This window comes from Podarcis melisellensis, assembly GCF_964234715.1.
Source record: "Podarcis melisellensis genome assembly, chromosome: 1".
Classification (NCBI taxonomy): domain Eukaryota; kingdom Metazoa; phylum Chordata; class Lepidosauria; order Squamata; family Lacertidae; genus Podarcis; species Podarcis melisellensis.
In genome coordinates, this window is record NC_138528.1 from 113,021,155 (window position 1) to 113,046,077 (window position 24,923).

Sequence of the window (24,923 nt, forward strand, 5' to 3'; positions counted from 1 at the left end):
TTGCACACCAAATTCTAGTGCAGACACCGTGAACTTAACTTACTTTAGATACAGCTACTGGTTCATTTTCTAGCAACTGTTTGCCAAGTACCGGATCTGTGCTTCCAGAAGAAAAATTCCGCTCTAACACATGGCCACTCTAAAGCAAAAAGAAGAGGAGTCAATTCTAAGCCACAGAAGGTATATTTTCTGCATACAAACCAGAGACCAAAGACCGGCATAGTTTACAGAAGAACACCGCATTCCTTGAAACTTACCAAATTTTCCTCCGCTGACCCTTATAATTCAGAAATTTCTACCCTTCTTTTAATACCACCTTACGTGCAAATGAAAATTAGCAGTACCACATGTGTCTTGCTCTAAGATTAGCACTTTTTATCTATCTTTGGATAGGAGGGTGAGGTAGGAATTTGCTCAAACAAATTTTTAAAACCCAGAAATGTCATAGAGAGTTGAGTTTAGCTGCACTGTTTCATCTAATACCTTTACATTCCGCTGCCCTTTCTTCTAGGGAAGAACTGAGAGCTTATCTCCCACCCTGCATGAGACAACACAGGGCTGGAGATAAGCCACTCTTCCTCATTTGGGGAAGCAGGGTTAATAAGCAGACATCTCTCATCCTCCTTCTGACCAAGGAGATGGGAGCGAAGCGTCCTTTGCTCCCACCCAGCTTCCTGTTTCATTGTGATTGCCCAATCCGCAACTGTCTTGCGGCTAGTCAAGCAAATACGGTTGAAACAGCCTCACCGAAGAGGCATGTATTCTGTTGCTAATCTCTCCCCCCACCCCCCATTTCTGTAAGAGGAAATTACGTTCAGCAAATAATATGAGACTTAAAATTACAAGAAAGAAGAATTTCCTTCCTTGTAGTTTGCAAACAGAAAGGGAAATATAGGAGGGGACGGTACATAACAAAGCCAACTGTTAAATTAACGGAAAAGCTGCATCTTGCAAGGTTCCTTAGCGTGGAAAATATATTTTGAATTTATTGTCTTGGAGCAGACTTATGCATACGAATGCACACACTCAGTAGTTCAGTCCTACAATAAAGTTAACTCTGGGATCATCAGCAAGTCACCCATGGGCATTAAGGCACATCTGTCCAGGCCTTCTGCCCTCCCAATGATTTATTTATCCCTGTTCCCCATTGGAGCTGCGAATTCCACCCTCGTTAAAGAGATAAAACCCCAGATGAATGTAGCTGGTGGGGGAAGTCATGGGCAAGGTGAATTTGCAAGGGGAAATCAGTAGACCAGTCAAGCGTTTCTCTTTCTTTATGCTGCTCTCCGAAGAGTCTCCTCATCCTCCATTTGTTAGCAAACACGTGGATGTGGTCATGTATTGCCAACATAGGGAGGAATTCCATGCGGCAGTCTTCTGATCATTCCATCAGTGCAATAATTATTTCACCATCCCCTTCCCTGGCCCACAACCAGTGTGCAATTCTCCCAACCCCTCTCAGAGCCAATTTTGGGGGCACAAGGGGGGCACAGGAGCTTCCACTGCCAGGACTCATTAGTTGAGCCCCAGCCATTACATCTAGTTCTGCTCTAATAGTAGGTGTAAACAGACTTTACTATGTACAGAAGCACACCTGGCATTCACCAAATCCCTGGCATATTTCTCTTTTCTTAAGCAGCAGCAGAAAGCAGAAGATTACAGGGTCCGTAGGGGAGTTTTATTGATGTTACATAGAAAGCTTTTGTATGCTGGCCTCCAAGCGTTGCTGTCGCGATGAAGAAATTATAGTGAGATGGCATCTTAAATGCAAATAATTTAGCTTTCTTTCACTTACCTGCCTGCTGTCCCGCTGGGAGGATGAAGAAGAAGAGGCACTTTTATGAGATGGTGTAGAGGTTTTGTGAGCAGGAGATATACCTTTCTCCTCTGAACTCATTGCTGCAGCTAGATACTGGTGATCTCCTTTGACAATTAAGACCACATCAATCTCCTTTCATTCTTCCATACAGGGAGGGAGCCAAAATATTTTCAGCATTTTTTCTATTTCACAGAATGTCCATTACACACAAAGGTAAGAGGAATTCAAAAGGCATCCAAGCCAGACCTTTAACAAGAAGAAAAAGAAGATGAAGAGATTGTATATGCTTACAATTAAATATTTATTTATCATACATAGAGAGAGGTAAAGGACCCCTGGACGGTTAAGTCCAGTCAAGGCCACAATGGGGTGCAGCACTCATCTCACTTTCAAGCAGAGGGAGCTGGGGTTTGTCCACAGACAGCTTTCCAGGTCATGTGGCCAGCATGACTAAACTGCTTCTGGCGCAATGGAACACCGTGATGGAAGCCAGAGCTCACGGAAACGCCGTTTACCTTCCCACTGCTGTGGTACCTATTTATCTAATTGAACTGCTGTGCTTTCGAACTGCTAGGTTGGCAGGAACTGAGCCAGAGCAGCAGAGCTCACCTTGTTGCGGGGATTCGAACCGCCAACCTTCCAATCGGCAAGCCCAAGATATACTAGGATTCCTAGCTAAATTCAAATATAACATAAAGTGGGCAGAATCCCCCCCAGCAGGATTTTGTTTTGTTTTCAATTATTGAGCGATACACACACACACACACACACACATTCTTGCTCAGTAAATGGGGGGCGGGAATCTGCCCACTCTATGTTATATCTGAATTTACCTAGGAATCTCTTAGGTCTTATCTACCAAACTATTAAAAAACACTAAAACCAGTGTGCGTAATGGGTAGGGAAAGCTGATTGTGAACCATTTCTGCTGCACAGTAAATTTGCACTTGAGAAACCAGGCAAGAGAGAACTGAGACCGTGTAATGAGGAATTGTGTTCTGCCATTCGTGAAAGTACTAGCTGGAAATCTTGCAGAGCAGAACGGAAATTGCCTCTGCCATAGAATTGCATTTGCTTTCACCAAAACTTATCCTTTAGAAAATATTTTATTGGCACCTCGTGGAAAAAAACAATCCAGCAAGCTTCTGATATTTCTCAGTGGATTTGCATCTTTATTTTTCATATAAACCATTTGCTTCACATTTTAGTTTATATGAAAAATAAAGATGCAAATCCACTGAGAAATATCAGTTCTTATCCTGAGGCGTGCTTTCGCTAATGGGGCCTCCTGCTGCGTGCGTGCCCCTGGCGCACGATTTCCGTTCACATCCTGGGGCAAAGTTCGCAACCAGGAGCAGCTACTTCCAGGTTAGTGGAGTTCATAACCCGAAGCGTTCATAACCAGAAGCATTTGTAACCAGAGGTACCACTGTAGTGGCAGTTAGGAGAGGGTAGTTTTAAACCCTTCCTATGAGATGCTTTGAGAAATTAGCATTGATAGCCCAACAGACAATCAGAGTTGGCTGAAAAATAAAGCTCTCCAGACCCCCCCCCAAACCAGCAACTTTGTTCCTCAGCTCCAAAAGTAGTGGGTTGTGTTGTTGTTTTTCAGGGGCAGGTGTATGTGCAAAAACGACTCCCGAAGGTGGGCAAATTCTCAGAACTCCTGGGTGTTGGGGTAGCTAGCCATTAATGACAAGATGGCTGAGAGCCTCTCCTTTCCTCTCTCTTAAAAATAAAAGAAAGTTTCGCCACATTTTCAAGTGGCAGCTAGGCTGCCAACATCAGCTTAAGAGGCATTTCCTTTTAATTTGGTGCAGAATGTTCCATGGGAATTATGGTACATCATGAGATGAGGCTCTTAATCCCAGGGCTGTGGGTTCAAATGCCACATTGGGCAGAAAATTCCTGCATTGTAGGGAGTTGGACTAGATGACCCTTGTGGTCCCTTCCAAGTCTACAATTCTAGGATTCTATGAAACAGAGTGTTGTTTTCCATGATCCAAGCAAACTCCCTACCCTATCGAGTGCCAACTGTACTGTAGTCGCAATGCCCTGCAAGTATATAGGAAAATGCTGCATTGCCTTTACATAAGTCCATAAAAATGTGTGAGATTGTATTCATAATGTATAACTATACCATCTAGCTAGCTAGGGATGATGGGAGTTGTAGTCAACAACAGCTGGAGACCCAAGTTTGGGAAACCCTGCTCTAAAATAAAATTTGTTATTTCAGGATGCACACGCCCTCTTGTTTTAGCATGAATTTAAAAATCAATTACAATATTCAAAATAGCTGCACCTTTAACGGTTTGTCATATCACAACGAAAGAGTGAAATAATAAATTTATGGTAGTTCACTGAGCTGCACTCAAGAGCTTATTCAAGAGACAGAAAGGAAAGGCTTTCAGGTATTTATGGCGAACAGAGGACATTAAAAAAAACTAGCCAACTAGACCTTGGGTAAATGGAAATCTAATGGGTTTTTGAAACATCTGAGCTCCCTTCAGTTGATTCATGTGGAAAATTTTATATTTATATTTAGCACTGGTCATGTGGATGTGCGTGTAAGATATATATAGAGAGAAAGAGATCTGACTCTTGGGTCTGTGCCCTGCACTTTTTATAAAGTGTGTCATTGCTAGATCCAAGCAAGGTAATAACCAATTGTTTCACAGAAAAACAAGAGAAATAGGTTGCTAGGTTTGACTGGTGAACAACACTGTGTGTGGAAATAACTAAAACAACGCAGCCCGTGCAGTGTGGTGGATAGGGCCACATTCACATCATGAATTAAAAGCACTAAGATAATTCTGAGACCCGTAGTTAGTTAAGGGTTCTGAGGGTTTTTAGGGCACCTCGATTCTCCTCCCAAAGTTACAACCTCCAGAGTTCCCTGTGAAAAATGATTGATTGTTAAACCGCTCTGCAGTTCTGTGAGGGGAATAGAAGTCTCCTAACAATTCTCAGCACCCTTAACAAACTACAGTTCCCAGTATTCTTTTGGGGAGGGTAAGCCATGACTGCTTAAAATGGTATAAGAGCACTTCAAATGCATGGTGTGAATGTGGCCTGGGTCTAGGAGACCCAACTTCGCATTCCCATTCAGCCATGAAGTTCAAGGAGTAATCTTGGGCCAGTCAGGTTCTCTAAGCCTAATCTACCTCAGAGGGTTGTTCCAGGGATAAAATATGGGAGGAACCATATATGCTGCCTTGAGCTCCTTGGGAGGAAATCCTGGATGTAAATGTAATAATAAAAAGCATACTATAAATGCAAGTTTGCTAGGTAGAGCAGAGAATGATAGGGTAAGGGTTATGATTACTCCCTCAGACATACCTATGGCAATGTGTCTCAAGGTACCACCTCAGATAGTAAGAGTAGTGGGGAAGATGAGAGGAATAAAGCTGACATTTGGACTAAAGAGTGTGGCAGATTGTGATGTCAAGGTACATTTAACAGACTCAAAGAATGGTTTGGCCACAAGGCACATGAAAGTAACGTAGTCACACACACACACACACACACACACACAGTGCCCCAATTTTTGCCACATTTTGCAAAATTACAAGATGCCAGAAGCATCATGTAGTTACTCAAACTTTTGATGCTACCCTTCATTATCTGCATCCCAGTGTGATTCCCAATGGCATAGCAAACACAGCAAACCGAATACCTTGGTTGCAGCAAAAATAACTAAAACATTACTAAGGCACATCACTATAAGAGACTTTTCAAAAGCTTGGGCAAAAAGAAAGGTTCTTCCTGATGCCTAAAGGACAGCAACGTTGATGTCAAGCAAGACCTTTCAGGGGAACATTATCACTGGAGAAGAGAACCTGTCGTCAGCATTGACAGCATTAGCATCAATATGGGAAAGGCAATACGTAGCATTCATAATGTCCCAGTTTTAATCCCTGGCATTTCAGGTAGAGATGGAGAAGGCTCCCATCTGAAACCCTCGCATGAAAGCAAGTGAGTTTTCTACGATTTATTGGAAAATATCCATCACCTATTCAAAAGAGAAAGTATGTGTCAGGGAACTGCCATCAGAGCAAGAAACGGAGGCAGGGCTCCCGAGCGATGCCGGAGAGGGGACTAGCAGGGGGGAAGGATTTCAGCGTAACACCCATAGAGAAGTGAGGGAGATGGAGGAATTGGTGACAGGGCTCCAAGACCCTTCACCCGAAACTAGTGGAGAGAGCGCTGGGACGCCCCTGCCTTCCCCTTACTTGCGCAGACGCGTTCCGCGCAGAGAACATAGGAGGAGACTCAGGGTCAAACAGCTTTTATGCTGGAAGAGGTTCAAGAGACGCCCACTCTCGGATTCTGCAAGTGACTAACAGGTCACGGAGGGCGAGCTCTGACCCTAAGCATGGTTGGGCAAGCAAACTAACTAAACTGAAGGCAATTTACGCACAAGTAACCCCTCACAACCATTACAGTATGTTATTCAAGAAGGCAGATGTTTGGACTACAATTCCCATCTGCCCTAACTTCATGAGGGCACCAGACTAGCAAAGGCTGAACCAGAACAAATTCTGTATTATTTAAGACATCCACTAGTTTCACAGGTACAAAATCATTATGAGCAGATTAAATGGTAATGTATTGTTAGAAGTACCCTGGCACCCAAATTACTCAATATACATGCATTTAGGATGCAGGATAGCAATGACCCTTATCTATGGTCATATGCTTCCTTTGACAGTAAGCAGCTGTCCAAAGTAAGCGTATAAGACAGGGATGGGGAACCTGTGGTCCTCCATACATGTTTGGACTCCAGAACCCATCAACCCAAGGGGGTATGGTTAACATCAAGAGGTGATGGGTGTTTTAGTTTAGCACCATTGAAGGCCACAGCTTCCTCATCCCTGGTATAAGGAAACACTGGTAATAGAATCAATAGTCCTGATCCACACTTAGTCATGCTTAGCATAGATCCAATGAAACCAATGAGAAGTAAGCTAGCCATGACTAGTTAAGCATTGGTTTCAATGGGTCTACTTTAAGCACAACTATGTCTGGCTCTAACACAGTAGCGACAGCTTGTTCTATCTTCCATTTTATAAAGTTCCTATATTTCTTGACATGGATGCGAACTGGGCCTTCCACACCCAAACCCAACGCTAACCAACAGCTAACACTGGCTCAGGAAAGAAATATGTGTGCTCATGAATTGAATGAACTTTGGGAATATAATTTAAAGCCTAGGAAAGGGGCATAATTTATGAAATTGTTAAATTGTACTAATCTTGAAAACACACTATTTTCTTTGCTGCAGGCCAACACATACAATCAATCAACCAACCACCGTATCTATAGTATAATGCAGAACTCAGTAATGTGTTTGCTGACCTTTTCTCAAGCAGTAAAATATCAATTTTGTTTTTGTCACAGTCAGAAGCAATTAGGTTATAAGTTCTGCAAATTCAAAAGTGTGCTTAAAAACAATGCAGCTCAAAAATGCAGCAAAACACATGATATTTAATAACATGCATATGGGAAACAAGCAATTTCTATTTGCAAAACAACCCCTAATACAAGATCAACCGCCTCAGCATGTGAAACTAGCTCTAGGGGACAGTTTCTGGATTACACTCCATTTTCCAACACAACATGAGAAAACTAAAGACTGCAACACCTAAAGCAGGGGTAGCCAAGAGGCTGTCCTCCAGATGTTGTTAGATTTAATTTAGCATCTTGTTAAATTTAACAACTAGTACTCCATCCAGTCTATTTTAGCTAAAATCAACACACATTTTCCATAACAGTAATAACAACAGTTAGTATAATATATGGCCTTCCCATAGGTATCTGGTTGGCCACTCTGAGAACCAGATGCTGGACTAGTTGGGAATTTTGTCTGATCCAGCAGGGCGCATCATGTGTTCTTATTATTGTAAAATAGATTTAAAACGGCAAATAATAATAAGGAAATGACAGAGGCCTTCAGAAATGGGCAAAGGAAGTAGGTGATTGAAAGAAGGGGGCAATGAGCAAGAGGGGGCGCTGTTCAAAAATAATTTAGGGGGCACGTAGATAGGAGAGGCTTTGTGCTACTTACAGAAGAAGTGAGGGAGGTATAACTGCTCACATAAGCTATTTCTATGCCGCAGTCAAGAGATGCCGTAGTCACCTAGTTAACCGTGGAGCATATTAGTAAAGAACAGAAATAAAAAAATCTCTGCTAATATTTAGATTTAATTAGGCCAGCCTGGCAAAAAAGAAAAGAAAAAAAGGCTTATAAAAGTCAAGCACAGTGTGAAATTCCAGCCTATCAAATTCTACTGGGAAAGGGAAGCTATGCAAAGTTACAAATATCACCATGGAAGTCGTGTAAAATACCTATTTTTCTTGCAATTTAATGTACTTTTCCAGGTGGCATCAAGAGTTTATCTCGACACTTCGCAGATAAATGGGTCAAATGCTCCTATCTCATACTTGAGGCTACCTGTCTGCACATTCCCTACTTCATAAAATATTGCACTGTGGGACAGATCATATAGTCCCTGATGAGAATTAGTGGGGTTTTTTTTATTATTTTGCTATAGTAGTAAAATGTATTGTATTGAGTCCGCTTTGTGTTCGCTTTCCCCAACTATCCATTCCCCATATATTCTGTAAGAATGATTTTTCTTACGCCTGTTTCAAAATATAGGCATAGTATTTTTATTTTTATTTTGCTAGCTTCAAATTTCTAAAGCTTAAGACTGATTTCATCAATGATAACCTCAAATAGATGGTGGAGGTCAAACAACAGATAATCATATTCTGGTGACAGGAGGTCAACATGACATCTGCCTTCCCTATTTGTCGTTTGCCTACATGATTGAGCACACTTTTCTACCCCTTTAGAAGCTCTGATGCATTTATGGTAATTAGGAGCGTTCCAGTGCGTTTAAATTGCCGACTTAGATGATCATTTTGAAAGGAGTCTCCATTTCTGTTCCAGTTCTGCATCAGGACTAACTCAAGTAACTGAAGGGGCTTTTAATATTCTTTGTTATGCATCTTGACTCAAGATTGTTTCAGCTACTATTTTTTTTTGTCCTGCTTTTGTTTTTTTCCTGCAATTGCCTGAGCATTGTCATTCAAAGGAACAGCATCACAGCCGTGCAAACAATAAATACATTTGGCAATGTCAGGCTAGGGCAGCTGTGCATGGAAAAGGCATGCACACACTAGTATTCCCCACGCCCCAAAGCATTTCCTACTGAAATACAAAAGGAAACCCCACACTGCAAACTCTTCTGAAGTGCATCTTAATGCTTCACGTCTGCTGAAGCTGAGAAGCCGGAGTAGCGTTATATAGCAAATCATTCTGATTCAACAAAATAATCGCAATCAGTGACGACATCATCACCTTTACAATAATGAAGAATCCTAATCAACCGGGAACGTATGCCTTGGATGAGCTAAATCATAATTTGCTTTATGGCTTTTCTCATACAGTATTACTCATAAGCCGCAATTCCTCCTATGGCTGTCATATTGATGGGTGGTGGGTGGGAATCACTCTAAAACCTTCATTTCCCTGATGGTTGTAAATTTCTAATTTCTAGCTTAGAACGGCAATGGTCACATATCCCTGCCCGCATTATTACGCTTTCTTCTTTTTCAGGTTTACCCCAATAATAGCCTTGCAGTCCAAATACATTATGACTCCTCTCAGTGTTCTGTTTAGCCTAGCAGAAATGTCCCTGCAAAGTGTCTCCTTGCACTTGTGCCAGCTTTAAATTTCAGAACAGTGCAGAGCATTCTCAATTACGTCAATCTGTATTCCATACAGAGGTAGCGCCGCCGCCGCCGCCTCCTCCTCCTCTCCCACATTTTCTCTCTGTTGCCTTCTTTTTTTCATCCTCACGAACACTGTATTTTGCTTCTGTGCAGATTCATCACATTTAGCAGTTCAGAAACCACCTCCCGCCTTCTCAAAATCACAAACTTTTATGAATACCAGAATGAGACCCTCGCATAAAGCAAAGTTCATTAGGGGTATAAATAACCCCAAATGAATGTTACATGCTGGTGCAAACTAAATGTTCTCCCGAAGCATAACCTAGCTGTACAATAGTACGTAAGCAGAGAGGGATTTAATTTGCATCATCTTTCATAGAATCATAGAATTGTAGAGTCGGAAGGGACCCTGAGGATCACTTTGACGTCTTTCATGTAAAACAAAATCAAATGTTCAGAAACGGACAGAAGTTGCAAAATCCTTAATTTTTGGAGCAATCTTTCACACACACACACACACACAGAGAGAGAGAGAGAGAGAGAGAGAGAGAGAGAGAGAGAGAGAGAGAGAGTGTATTATACATATAAGCCTGCCAAAATTTGAGAGGCCTGTTCAAGTTATTTCCACCCCAATCAGAACAAGCAGTCACTAATCTCATCTAGAAATGTTTTTGTACTTTGGCTAGGTTTCCTGCTGAATAGCTTATACTGGTGTTCTTCAGCTGTGACCTGTGCAAAACAAATTCTGCTGTGCAAAACCTTATATAATAACTAGCCTTCATGCAGTTTAACTTGCTTTACTGACATAGTGGACAAATGTACAGTATATACAGTAGCCGCTCTACTGAATGACATATATCTTGCTCAGAGCCAGTATTTTCAAAGGTGCATGTGCAGCAGGATATTTCCAGAAAGGTTTGCTCTCTATTGTTTTTAAAATGTTGGTATTGTCACCTTAGATTAACAGATAGCCTTTCCCTACAGGTCTCAAAAAAACAAAAAAACAAAACTAATTTTACAAACAGACTGTAGTCAGGACTTGCAAACTGAACAAAATTTGCAGCGCCCATTTTCAGTTTACAAGCATAGACACAATAAAGCCTTCTAGTGCCCCTTTACAACCATTATGGTAATACAAGATTTAGAGCTTTCTCTGTAGATAACATGCTATTTGATTTGCTATTTACCCAGTGCTAGAAACTGAGATATGAAAGCTAGGAGCTAAATGGCACTTTAAACCTATGTTACGGGTGCAACAACAGAATGATTAGGTGCACTTTTTAAAAAACAAGAATGATAGCTGAAAATGAATGAACTGCAGCTAAAATCTTACGTTCGTTTTTCACATGGTCTAGTCCTCATAAGAAGACTTCAAAAAACAAAGCCATGTTTCTTCACCTGCCAGCTCCCTAATATTCTTAAGAGCATGGGTAGGAAAACTAAGGCCTGGAGGCTGGATCAGGCCCAATTGCCTTCTGGATCCAGCCCGCGGAGGGTCCGGGAATTGCTATGTGGATCGCCAGCACGCGTGTTCTTTCCCTCTCTCTTCCTCTCCCTCACATGGGCAGCGGCGCCTCCTCCCTCCCTCCTCTTGGCTTCTCCCTGCCCTGCCTAGAGGAGGAAGGGGGCTGGGCTTTGTTGGTGCCAGCAGCAACAGCAGCGCTTGAGTGACCGCCATTTTAAGCAGCCCCTTTCCGGAGCCCTTTTCCGCGCCACTCATCGTCTCACCACCGCCACCAGCCCCTGCCGCTCACAAGACACAGGTAAGCAGCCACCAGGGCTCGTATATAAAAAAATATACATTTGGAAAAGGTAAAGGTAAAGGAGCCTTGAACAGTTAAGTCCAGGCAAAGGCGACTATGGGGTGTGGCGTTCATCTCATTTTTCAGGCTGAGGGAGCCGTCATTTGTCCACAGACAGCTTTCCGGGTCATGTGACCAGCATGACTAAACCGCTTCTGGCGCAACGGAACACCGTGATTGGTGACAGAGTGCACAGAAATGCCATTTACCTTCCCGTCACAGTGGTATCTGTTTATCTATTTACACTGGTATGCTTTTGAGCTGCAAGGTTGGCAGAAGCTGGGACAGAGCAATGGGAGCTCACCACCGCCATGCAGATTCAAACCACCGACGTTCCAATCGGCAAGCCCAATTTGGCTCTGATTATTCCTCTTAAAAGTTATCACGTAAGGACTGTCAAATGTAAACTTCAGAAAACCTTAAACTGAAATAATGAATTTCCTTTTTCTATTTAACCCAGATGTGGATTTCGGAACCACAACACAATCTTTTCCCCTTTTTCTTTCAAAGTGACAACTCAAAGCTTTAGTTATATTCAAATCAGTTTCAGACAATGCCATTATTTTGCCCACAGTATTGGAAGTAGATGGATGAAAAGTTCAGGGCGGCCAATATCTTGAATTAGCGTGAATATAAAACGTTCACATTAACAGAATAGAAAAGAAGTGGGTTACCAATTTGCTAATATGGATATGTCCTCAGGACACAGAGGAAAAAACTCTTGACTTACCTTAGAAAAGGACTCTCATAGGCTGCATTTACCTCTATGTAAAAACCAGGGAAAGGGCAATCTTTGTACTGGAGGACAATGCTTGCCCCAATGTAAAACAGATAAGCACCCTATCCCTAACTTTAGATGTTTTTACACAAACTTGTTAGGTAAGCCCATCTTTAAAACACTGAAACTACGATATAAAAGAGCCTCTGTTTCCAGAGAGGAATCCAATACCTGAACTATTGGTACAGGAGAATCGGGCACATGCAAGGCCTAGGTCAGATGAAACCAAAGATGAAAGATTCTGTTATTAGATCTGATTCACATTCATAGATGAATGGTGTAATGTTCCATGGAGCCAGGGGGGATTTGTCGTTAATAAATTATCCTGTTATTTAAAACCTGTTTAATAGCTAGAAAATAAGGATAGTATTCTCAAAACCCATAGTCTGATGGGCACAGCAATATTCAACTGTTCAAAATCATACGTTCGTTTCATTTCACCAATAGCTCTATAAATCTGGCATGCACCCTGTAAACTAGAGATTTTGCAGCAATTGAGGTGCATATAGACTGGTTTGCACCACCAAGAGCTCCCGTGGATTGGCAAGCTGCCAAATCCATTCGGCCATGATGCCTGTGAACTGCCGTCCAAGGATAACAGAGGACTAGTAAATATAATCTCTAGTTGCTCAGATGCAACTACCACAGTTGGTGATGTGTTGAAACCCATCAGAAGTTGACTTTTCTGGCACCAGGGTGACATATTTTTTTGACTATGCTAACAAAATCATGATTCTTGGGGAAGGGGGAGGATAGGAAAGAACTGCTCCCAGCATTGCAGAATCTATAAGCTTTAGAAAAGTAGAATGTCCAGAGAAAAGACCCATATCGTGAAAGGTGCCCTCCCCAAAGGAAAAAGTATATATAGACTGCATGGGAAACAATGAAATGCTTTTGTAATGCATGGAACCTTTGGGGAGGAAATAATAATAATAATAATAATAATAATAGTAGTAATAATAATAATAATAATAATAATAATAATAATAATAATAATAATAAATTTTATTTATATCCCGCCCTCCCCAGCCGAAGCCGGGCTCAGGACGGCTAACAACAATAAAACAGTACAAAAGTACAACACAACACAACACTCTAAAATCATTCATTATAAAATTAATTCAAATCAAGCCACTGGCAACCATTGGGCCAGAGCTCCGCGGAGATTGCCAAGGGAGGGAGTCAGGCTGTGCAAGGCCTGGTGGAACAGCTCTGTCTTGCAGGCCCTGCGGAAAGATGTCAAGTCCCGCAGGGCCCTAGTCTCTTGTGACAGAGTGTTCCACCAGATCGGAGCCACAGCCAAAAAAGCCCTGGCTCTGGTTGAGGCCAGCCTAACCTCTCTGTGGCCTGGGACCTTCAGGATGTTTTCATTTGAAGACCGTAAGTTTCTCTGTGGGACATACCAGGAGAGGCAGTCCCGTAGGTACGAGGGTCCTAGGCAGAAAGGGGTTCAGAAATTAAGTGGCCCATTGTTTGCACAGGGCAAAGGCAGAGAAGAGGAAGACGCTAAAGGTATTTTCAGAGGATAAAGATAGTGAACAGCCTGTGTTCCAACTATATCATTTCTAGCGGAAAGCTACTGGGAAGTTAGTCTGTTTCTCAATCACTTTTGAGTTTTCTCTGCTGCTACTGTTCACATCACAAAACAATTATAGATTGGTAAAGGGTCTGTAAAATTGAACAGGGTTCTTTTGCCATCCTCTCTCTAACGTTCTGGATCACAATATTGTAAACTAGCAAATATAAGGCTTCTGAGGTTAAGGCAGCTTTTACAAGAAACTTTTGTTTCTGCAAGAAATACTCCTACAAATCGCTTTGCTATATAATGCAAAGCTCTATAAAACTGACTGCTGATTGCTACATAACTTGACTTTTCAACAATGATGAGCACGTATATTTTATTGCAACTGAAAGAAATATTGTTGCTAACGTATCTTTTCTTAAACGTTAGCAAAAAGGGGGGGGGGAGATATATTCCTTTTCATCCGGATGAATAGAGACAGAAGCAAAAACAGCAAGCTGCATTTTTTTTCCCCTGCTCAGAGCTTCTTTTCCGTGTGCTACACTGAGACAAAACAGGTTATGCCCTAGGAAAGCATAAAGAAACATTTTGTCATAGACCCTCTGGTTAGGAAACACTGCCAAAGCCACAGATATCAAGGTACACAACAGAACGTACTGCAAGGGGCCATGACCTGGTGGCAGGTGGGGGGTACCATGTGGCCAGACATTGTAACCCTCCCCCAATAGAATGTCCTGAATATAAATAGCAGGTTGGGGTCAGACAATCTCATCACTCGCTTTAAGCATCAACAATGCTTTTTGTAATGCACCGCCTGTGACCTATTCCACTTCCAGTCTTGCTTTCACTGCTCCAGTCTTCAGATGTGCTGTTATAATCTCCAAGACGTACGCCTAAAAACGTACACCTTGGACAGCTATCGCATTCAGAGCTCAGCAACTCTTACGCAATGAACTGGTCGTGCACTGTGTGTCTTCTTGCATTAATTCATTCGTTTCAAAAGGAAGCACGTTCAAGTGCAAGCACCCTCCATCCATATTTCCAAGCAGCAACATGGCTTGGGCATTAGTTTAGGAAGGAAGTGCAAAGTTATCGGCTGCAACATACAACTGAGCTAGCAATGACTTTGCTTTATTTTAACCTCTTCTCTCTAATTCCATGGATTTAGGGCAATACACCAGAGAGGGAAAGGCTTTACATTTGTTTTTGCAAATTGGAATGAAAACAAACGAACTGAGACATTTTTCAAATCCACCGTTTTAAGCCACCTTGAATCCCAAAAGGCATATATGGATAACTGCCCTCCCGCTCACTCCACTGGCCAGCCCCCAAAGAACCCCTCCACAAGACACTTTGCAAGCAAGCACCCCAGCTTCTCCCTTCTGTTCCACAGCCCCATTCTGCAACCATTCACCTGCCCTGGCTATGCCTTCTTCTTCCTGCTGGGTGAGACTCCAGAGGTAAGAGACCCTAGAGAAATTCCACTCTGCCATCAACCTGAGCCTCAACCTGTCTATGCAGCAGGTTAACTTTCTGACTATGCAATGGGCATACAGTGGTACCTCGGGTTAAGTACTTAATTCGTTCCGGAGGTCTGTTCTTAACCTGAAACTGTTCTTAACCTGAAGCATCACTTTAGCTAATGGGGCCTCCTGCTGCCGCTGCACCGCCAGAGGACAATTTCTCTTCTCATCCTGAAGCAAAGCTCCTAACCCAAGGTACTATTTCTGGGTTAGCGGAGTCTGTAACCTGAAGCGTATGTAACCTGAAGCGTATGTAACCCGAGGTACCACTGTATAAACACCTCTTTATACTGGAAGCCTGCAGAACACTATAAATATGTATGCTTCTAGCTGACACCTGCAATACACCATGAGTTCCAATGTCCTATGATTCAACCAAAGATAGCTGTACTTGGCTACTACCCAAACTATTCCACTGTATTATTATTTACATCCCATCTTGCATGAAGATAATCCGCTCATACAGGCCTTGGGGTGTAGACCTGTGCTTGCATGCAGACAGCCCTCTAAACTAAAGCTCACAAACTCACAAACAACAAACAGAGAATAGAAGAGAGAGGCAAATGGACGGGCTGGATGCAGCAGAAATCCCCTGATGCCAACTCCGCCTCTGTATTCACTGAGGACACACCATGACAGGACATAGCAACATCAGCCCTGACTTGGGGTGCTTGTTCACATGCTTGTTTCTCAACATCATACAGCCTAGGGCAAGCCAGCAATGCTCTTCATCTTTTTGCACAAGAAAAACAGGTCAGCTTATGCAAAATAAGTATGCAAAATAATGAATGGCCACGAATCTGACATTGGAAATGGAGCTCAGCATTTTATGAAATAGACAAGACAAACTTCAGTTCGTGTTAATTTTTGCTACAATACATCTCTTAGTCCTTAGGAGGCCACAAGACTGTAATTGTCATCAGCTATGTGTGTAAGTGGACCATATGTATAGAATACATGCTACAACTGAGGTCCCCAATGTGGTGCTCATGGGCACCAGGGTGCCCTCAGACACTGGCCTTGGCACCCCTTCCGCTTTTTGGAGTGGGGCTTTTTAAAAATTCTTTTTGGTTGGGAAGGGTGTCTGATTTTGGTGGTTGCCTACTTCTTGTTTGTCATTGTGAGGGTGTGTGTACTTGTTTTGTCCAATTTGTGTGTGGGGTATGTGTGTAGCTGAGCATCTGGATGTTTTGTAGTGCCCACAACAGTTTCTTCGATTTCCAATTACAGATCGGTAGCCGTGTTGGTCTGAAGAAGTGTGCATGCACACGAAAGCTCATACCAAGAACTTAGTTGGTCTTTAAGGTGCTACTGGAAGGAATTTTTTTTGTTTCGATTTCCAAATATGCCTCCAGTCCGCAGGACCCTATGCTACAACATACAACCTGTGTTGTGACTACAACCTGAAGATGTAGTCAATAATGACTAGCTTTGTTTCTTTAGGGAGGGTGCAGGAGGAGGAAGATAGGTTTTCGTCTTTATTCTTTCTGAAATGTGGAATCAAATAAATGAAGGAATCCCATAACAGTGCAACCATGAAGAAGTCTCCTGATTGTGCTCGCTGACATACTTCAGGCAGTAGGAGTAAAGAATTCTGTGGATGTTAGCTGGCAAGCAACACACTGCCCTAAACTTAAACTGCTTTGATCAGAACAGCCTGGGATCAGAAACTGGCAGTTGCATTTGGAACCCAAAATTTGCTCCCAGCATTCTAAACAATGACACTGTTGCCGCAGAAAATGGATTAGTCTGTCTACATGACAGATTATAGCTACTGAGATACCATTACTAAAACAGCTGATTCCATTTCCAGTAGCAGCATAGAAAGGCACGCATGTTTAAAAAGAATCAATAAGGGAAAACAACAGCAGTAGTTAGCAGCAGGTAATAATGGTTCCAACTGTAAGAGGTCAGGGAAAAGGGGCAACAGAGTCATTATGCAAGACAAAGACTTTAGCGCTCGTCACTCGAAGAAAGCTAACCAGAAAAAGCAAATGTAAGAAAAACTAATGTGGTTCTCTTTTATAGCAGCAAGACAGCAACAGCCAGATTATTTATGTATCCTTGTGTGTGTAACCAAATTTATTAGGCATAACATTCCCAAGGCATTCTGAACTGCAAAGCTGGAAAAACTTGGCTAGCTTCAAAATTAACAGGTTCTCGGTGTATTGAGCAATTTTGTTTCCTTTGAAGAGATGTTTATAATACTAAATATATTGGAAATCGTGGTTTTCTTTATCAAATTCCAGCCAAACACAATGGGGCCTTGCAGATGTAGTGTCAAATCTTGGCTTAGTTTTAGAAAACAAACAGGCATAAGCAGTGCTCTGTTTTTCTAGAAAAAGAGGTCCTGGAACTCACCATGAACTCATCTTGTTCTCTTATAATGGCAATGGCGCCCACCTGGGAGGTGCCAGAACTGAGTTCCAGCAAGTTCCGGCTGGAAAATAACCCTGGGTTATTTTCATGCTGGAAAATAACCCTGGGTTATTTTCATGCTAAACCATGTGGTAGTAGTGGTACCTTGGTTCTCGAACCTAATCTGTTCCGAGAGTCCGTTCGGCTTCCAAAAAACATTCGCAAACCAGAACACTTACTTCTGGGTTTGCGGCATTCAGGAACCGATTCGTTCAGGAGCCAAGCTGTTCGAGTACCAATGTACCACTGTATATGAATGGGGAACTTGTAGCCCTCCAGATGTTGTTGGGACTCCCAGATCCTATCAGTTAGTGGTCGGAGATTATGAGCGCTGTAGTCTGACTATATTTGGAAGTTCACAGGTTCATCATTACTAGTGCAGTGCTATGAGAGAGGAGGAGGAAATGGGCAGACCTACTAATTCTTGCAAAAAGGGACGTGGGTGGTGCTGTGGGTTAAAGCACAGAGCCTAGGACTTGCCGATCAGAAGGTTGGCGGTTCGAATCCCCGCAACTGGGTGAGATCCCGTTGTTCGGTCCCTGCTCCTGTCAACCTAGCTGTTCGAAAGCACGTCAAAGTGCAAGTAGATCAATAGGTACCACTCCGGCGGGAAGGTTAATGGCGTTTCCGTGTGCTGCTCTGGTTCACCAGAAGCGGCTTAGTCATGCTGGCCACATGACTCGGAAGCTGTACACTGGCTCCCTCGGCCAATAAAGCGAAATGAGTGCCGCAACCCCAGAGTCGGCCACGACTGGACCTAATGGTCAGGGGTCCCTTTACCTTTACTAATTGTTTCAGAATTAAGCCACTGCTTAGCATTACATCTGAAAAGCCCCAATGAGAGCAATCCAAGACCATTCCAATCAGTGGGAGCTCTGACACTGACTTCAATAGGACATGGATTCCATTCCAATTACCAGTAGCTGCTTTCCTCTAAATTATTATGGACAAGGCCAAATGAACACCGAAATTACTCATGAACATCTGCTCCTGCAGATAAAAGAGGCCCATAGCATCAGCCTATAAATTTATGTGATTCCCTCAAGACAAGTGTCTCTCCTTGGACTTTATTTTTATAAATCTACGGCTGAGTCAGAAATTAGTCATCAGAGATTATGGCTTCAACTGTCAATAAAAATCGCATGAACTACTCAAAAGGGTTTCAGAAACAACTTCGCACTGGGCTTCTCAATGCCATTTTCAGCTCTGTCTTTACCTTGTTTCCTGCCATATGAACATTGGTTCAAAACCCATTAACACACAGCTCCATTATTATCTACATGTCTATACATAGCTGTAAGACGAGAGATGGCCTGTGCAGAAAAGTCTGATATAATCCTACCATAAATACAATCCTACTTTAAAACTGCTGGGTCATATATGGTCTTCCAACATTATGATATATCACCAGCTAAACATCGTGATATACCAATATATCACAATGTTTGAAACAAGGGTGGAACTATGTAGAAGCAAACAGCAGGGCTGGGCAATATCTGTTTTTCAACCAGATACATCACCAGCTGAACACTGCAATATACTGATATTTCAGAATGTCTCAAATAAGGATGGAGCTACGTAAAGGCATTGGTTGGCTTCACGGTTTTCCCCATGTTGTGATTTTTGCATAGCAGACACAAACAAACATCATGATTCACAATATATTGCCAGGTCAAAAATTATGAAACCAATATCATGATGGGGACTTGAAACTGGTTTTGGATTATATATATATATCGCTCAGCCCTAACGCACATCATGATTCGCGATATATTGCCATGAAGCTGATATCAAAATACGGATTTCAAACTGGTTTTGGACGCTATATCGATATATCACCCAGCCCTAAAAGCCACGGAAGTTGAGTACAAGCGTTTGAATAAAACTTTGAAATGTACAGCATAAGAGCGCTGCTGGATCAGGCCCATGGCCCATCTTGTCCAGCATCCTTTTCTCACAGTGGCCAAAGAGATGTTCTTGGGAAGCCCAGAGGAAGGACCCAAGCACAAGACCCCTCTACCCTCCAGCTAACTCCAGTAACACGTGAATACATTTTTTAACAACCAACTGTTAAAAGCTGTGGATTCAACATGCATTATTTCATCAATTCCTAGGGCCATTCTATACATTAATTACATTTTTCCTGGGTACAAAGTTTTTCCAGGTAGGGAAGCAAGTGTGCACAATAATGTCTGACAGGAAGTGCTAATGTTCTTCCTGACATTTACAGCGGTACCTCGGGTTACATACGCTTCAGGTTACAGACTCCGCTAACCCAGAAATAGCGCTTCAGGTTAAGAACTTTGCTTCAGGATGAGAACGGAAATCGTGCTCCGGCGGCGCGGCAACAGTGGGAGGCCCCATTAGCTAAAGTGGTGCTTCAGGTTAAGAACAGTTTCAGGTTAAGTTCGGATCTCCAGAATGAATTAAGTACTTAACCTGAGCTACCACTGTATATGCTGCCCTTATAGCAAACAGCGCAAAGAATTAAAGACTGCTGCTGCTGTTGTAGTAGTAGCTCAGCTGTTACAAAACCCAATACAAATATAGGATTTTCAGGACGGAGAGACACTGATTCAGGACAGAATTGAGTCATTGCGTTATTTTGGCTTCATAAGGGGGAGTAAAATAACCATTTTGCAAATGCATTGCTAAATATAGCAGTGAGTGAAGAGCTGACAGGATCTTTTAAGCACATAGTTATGGAGAAGAAATAACTAACTGAACAAAAAAGTAAGTGGCTTTCCCAGACAGCACTGGCCTTTCGGCAGTGCAGCCTAGTAATGAAGTGTTTAAACAAAAAGGGAATTGATGGAATGAACACACTGTAGCTGTAGAAAAGGATCAGGAACTCCCATCAGCTGCTTGCCCTGCTTGTTTGTTCCAAAGACTTGCATCCATCCTATTGCATGAAATTTAATCCCTGTCTCCCACAAAATAAAGTCTGGCTATATTTTTAAGAACGTTAAAAAGATCCTGCTGGATCAGGCCAATAGCCCATCTAGTCCAGCATTCTGTTCTCACAGTGGCCAACCAGATGCCTGTGGGGTACCTGCAAGCATAAACCATCAAGAGTCCTAACTGGGTGCGTCTAACACAGGGGTCAGCAACCTAAGGCCCAGGGTCGTTTAATTGGCCCATGGACCCCCGGTGCCCGCTCAGTTGGCTCCCGTGCGCCGCGCTAAACCGGTGCAGAGCAGAGTGGGGACCGCCTTTTGCAATGCTGGCTGGCTTCCCATTGGCTGCAGGAAGCTCGTGTAGCCAATGGGAAGCTGCTTCCTCTGTGCCAGAAGGAGCACTGAAAATAGCATTTGCGCATGCGCACACACTCCGGCCCACCACGGTGTCTGCGGGAACTGGCCCAAGCCACAGAAACTTTGCCAACCCCTGTTCTAACAGCAGTGGGCTGCCTGTGTTTGAACTGCTGTGCATGAGCATTGGCCCACACTGCCCTGACAAGACACACACAAATGGATTAACAGTCAAGGTTTTGAAGGGAAGCGGTGACCTAGATGCAGTCTTACAGTCTACGTTGGCTGTACCAATTATGTGTTAGTACAACCAATCCAGCGTGGATATTCTGTGGCTCCTTGAGAGTTGTGAGATCCTAGTCCCACACATTACCCACAAATAATCAAGGGCTCTATGTGTCAACATCTTCTGCCCATTATGTTACAATTCTTGCAGGACTGAGCCCTATTTTACTATTTCAGAACTTTTCTATAATCCACTTGACACACCTTTCTTAAACATTTGACATTACCCCATGCTTCCTCCCTAAGGAGGAAACAGACAAATACTATAACCAAATTTATCAGAATAATATCATAGAATCGTTTAATTGTAAGAGTTGGAAGGGGGGACCATGGGGGTAATACAGTCCAACCCTTTGCAATGCATGTATCTTTTGCCCAATATGGGGTTCAAATCCCTGAAATTAAGAGACTCATGCTCTACCAACTGTTTTAAAAATAAAACCACACAGCAAGCCTGATCATGTGTGTTGATATATGTCTGCAGCCTTAACACGCAGACTTATGCTGATGTTCGGCGCCTACTAGAATGGACTACCAAATCATAAAAAGTAATCTGACTATTATTAATAATTAAAAGGCTGTGGGGAAGTCTCCGGAAAGGTCAAGGATAAGGAGAAAGAAATGAATTTCTCCCTCAAGGTCAGGACAAAGTTATCGTTCGGTGACACAGTACAGCAGTGCTGCTGAAAGCAATATGGCTGTCAAATATTCTCACAAGATTCCAGATTCACAATCCTAGTAAAATTCACACCAGCAGAACCTCCTTGCAGTACTTTTACACTGGTACCTGATGTGTACGAAATTCAGAAATAACTTAAGGGCACTTTCATTCCTGTGAAGTTCCAAATAGATTTCTACTCAGGTGGGTTGCTTGCAATATGATGCGTAATTTTAGTTGCTGCATTCTAAGCCCTATCTCTTACACCATCAATATTACGGAACAAAATACATGATCCAACCAAATTTAAGCACTTTTAGGTTCCACTGGTTTCAATAGGAAAAAAAAGCATGTTAATCCTCTGCTACTGAAATTAAGGTGCTTGACTTTAACTGGACCATACCATATCGTTGTACAAATTACCGTATTTTTCGCTCTATAGAGAGAGCAAGACTTTCCTGGCTTCAGCAGAGAGGGAGAGCTGCACAGCGCCCCTTCAGCGAAGCGGGAGGAGAAATGGAAGGGGCTCTGTTTCTCCTGCCGCTTCTCTGAAGGGGTGCTGAGCAGAGAGGGGGAGAATGTTTTTTTCTTGTTCTCCCCCTCTAAAACAAGGTGCATCCTATGATTGGGTGCATCCTATAGAGCGAAAAATACGGCGCTAGGCCTAAACGCCTGAATTCTCAAAATATTTAATAAAGACAAGGCTGAAGCACTTTTACAGGCTATATAGGTCAATAACCTGGTTTAAACTTACTTTTTCGAGAGAGAGAAGGGGAGATTTACAAACAAACACACACGTGAATATATACACACAGAAGAAAATGAAGCACTATCTTCCAGTGCTCTTCAATCAAGTGAATGCTGCAGCATGCAAAATGTCAAGGCCCATCTCAGGAAATACACAGCGCTTATCTCATCACCATGTTGACAAGTCCTCAAGTAGGTAAAGGTGGTAATTCTATGTAAATTAACTGATATCAAAAGTTCATCATAATTAACCCCTCACAACAGAAAAGTCCTAACCCCTTTTAAAGCAAACCTTTAATAACATTATTCAAGGAGGTTTACACGAACTGTAATGGAGTCAACTGCAAAACTGACCTGGAAAGTTAGGTCAACTTAGGGCTCTTCCACATTTCTGTTTGCTCTGCCGCTTCCCTGCTCCACCCCCCCCAAAGAAAACCTGCGGTTTACCATTGAATCAGAAGAAATGGCAATCAGGTTTCCAAGGATTGCCGTTTGTTCTGGTTTTAATGGAAGGTTTTTCAGGGGAAAGCAGTGGCGCAAAGCCAAAACCGCTCAGACTCATGCCTGGAGAGACAATCCAAAGTGTGGCAAGCCCTTATCACTCATGCAAATATTATTAAATAATAAGATGCACTGAGATGTAGATGTAACATGCAAACTGACTGCAGTGGTTAACCTCATTAAGATTAAGCAAGCCTCACCCCTCAATGTTTTTAAAGGCCCACCTTTCGGTCATGACCTTCAGTGACTAATTCTAAACTGAGCTGCAGAAATGGCGTCTTCTCTCTTTCTACGGTTAGGTTATGCAAGCCTACTTTGTACTGGCTTAAGTTGTTTTTAAATTATGCTTCATTTGTTATGTTTTGTTGCGCATCTTGTAATCTACTTTGTCAAGATTTGTCTCTTAAAATGTGGATTATAAAACTGTTAAATAATGAGCAAATAAAATAAGAAAGAGTAATATGGCCAATTTTGATATTCATTGCTATTCCCATGAGCTGGAGCATCCTAGAACAGGCACACAAGGATGAGTTGGCAACTGTAAGTCGGGATTAAAGGAAATGAATATCAGGAGAGATACTTGAAATGTTCTGGACAAAAAAAAAGGAGATATATAAAATCATCTTATTTCAATACTGGATTTATTAATCTCTAGTTTCTAACCTCCCATTGGTTCTCTGCTCAGAAGCATTAACATGAATTAGAATCAGCATGGGTATCATGCTTTGAAAGGATATTGGGAAAGGAATCTCTTCTGTGCTGCTGTTAGAAGTTATGTAAAGCGCATTGTGCAATAGGACTAATCTACATAAACTGAACCTGAAGGAGCTCGGCCTGTGGGCTGAGCTGCAATGATAGCTTCCCAGCATCAGCATTGCTGCTGATTACCGGGAGGAGAAGGGGAAGGGATGTGGTGGCAGAAAGGTCAGGGCTGTGGAGATGAACTGATGGAGCAATGGATTGACTCCCCAGTGTGCTTGCATCAGCCGTAATCTCACCTCCACCTTATTCTCCCTCTTTCTCTCTCAGTAAGGCATCAGCAAGGCTGCTTCCAGGAAACTAGAACTGTGGCCCCACCCCACTGAGAGACCTACGTCTGCATTTTAATTTGAGTATAGGAAGTTCCCTGTCTTGATGTAACTAGTCAGTTATTGGGAAGTGAACACAGAGAGAGAGAGAGACTCCCACAGAATTAAATGCACATGCTAGAGACAAGCTAGAAATGCACAGTGCTAGGAAAACATTTTGCATTTTCTAGAAGAGATAATGAAAGCACGACAAGAACATTAAAATACGAGTACTACAGAAGTGGTCCATTGATAAAAGTGGGTGGCACCCATCATTACTTAGCTTTCAAAACAAAGATTGGGGCTTTGATCACAGACTGCATTCCATTTCATCTTCAAGACACACTTCTCCAACTTCCCTTTGCTAATGTAAGCTCTTTAACGGCATGTCAACTGTTTCCCACTCTCTCCCAAACCTCAACCAAAGAAACCCTATTGGATATACACACAAGTATTCACAGTGCTTTAACACTATCTGGAGGTGTTAAGAAAATACCATACTGAGCATCAAGGAAATGCTAGCGCTTAAGCAGTATGCATGCAGCAGTTTCCATTACTATAAAATTCTGAGAAGGCAGTAGCAATCCTAATTAAATGACTTATTCACGAATGCAAATTGATGCACACTCTGGCCTTGCTTTTGTTCTTTTTAAAGGACCCAGGCTACTGTTCCACCCTTAATTAATTGGAATTGCCCTTGAAGATAATGATAAAGAGACATTGTGACAAAATTACTACAAGTCAGATAGGCTGAGATTTGAGGGTGTTGAATTTAGTGATATCGTGCACTCTGTGAAAATACATATAGACTG

The 24,923-nt window shown here is 42.4% G+C and overlaps 1 protein-coding gene across 1 annotated transcript in view; it reads right to left on the reverse strand.

Annotated features, from left to right (window-relative positions):
* OSBPL6 (oxysterol binding protein like 6) overlaps nucleotides 1-24,923 on the reverse strand; it is a 90,117-nt gene that overhangs the window by 40,497 nt on the left and 24,697 nt on the right. Inside the window, exons 3-4 of the mRNA XM_081899550.1 lie at nucleotides 1,796-2,065; nucleotides 44-139 (exon numbers count right to left, since the gene is read on the reverse strand). Coding sequence (XP_081755676.1) covers nucleotides 44-139; nucleotides 1,796-1,897 — 198 coding nt within the window. The 5' untranslated portion in view covers nucleotides 1,898-2,065. The remainder of the gene's footprint in view (nucleotides 1-43; nucleotides 140-1,795; nucleotides 2,066-24,923) is intronic.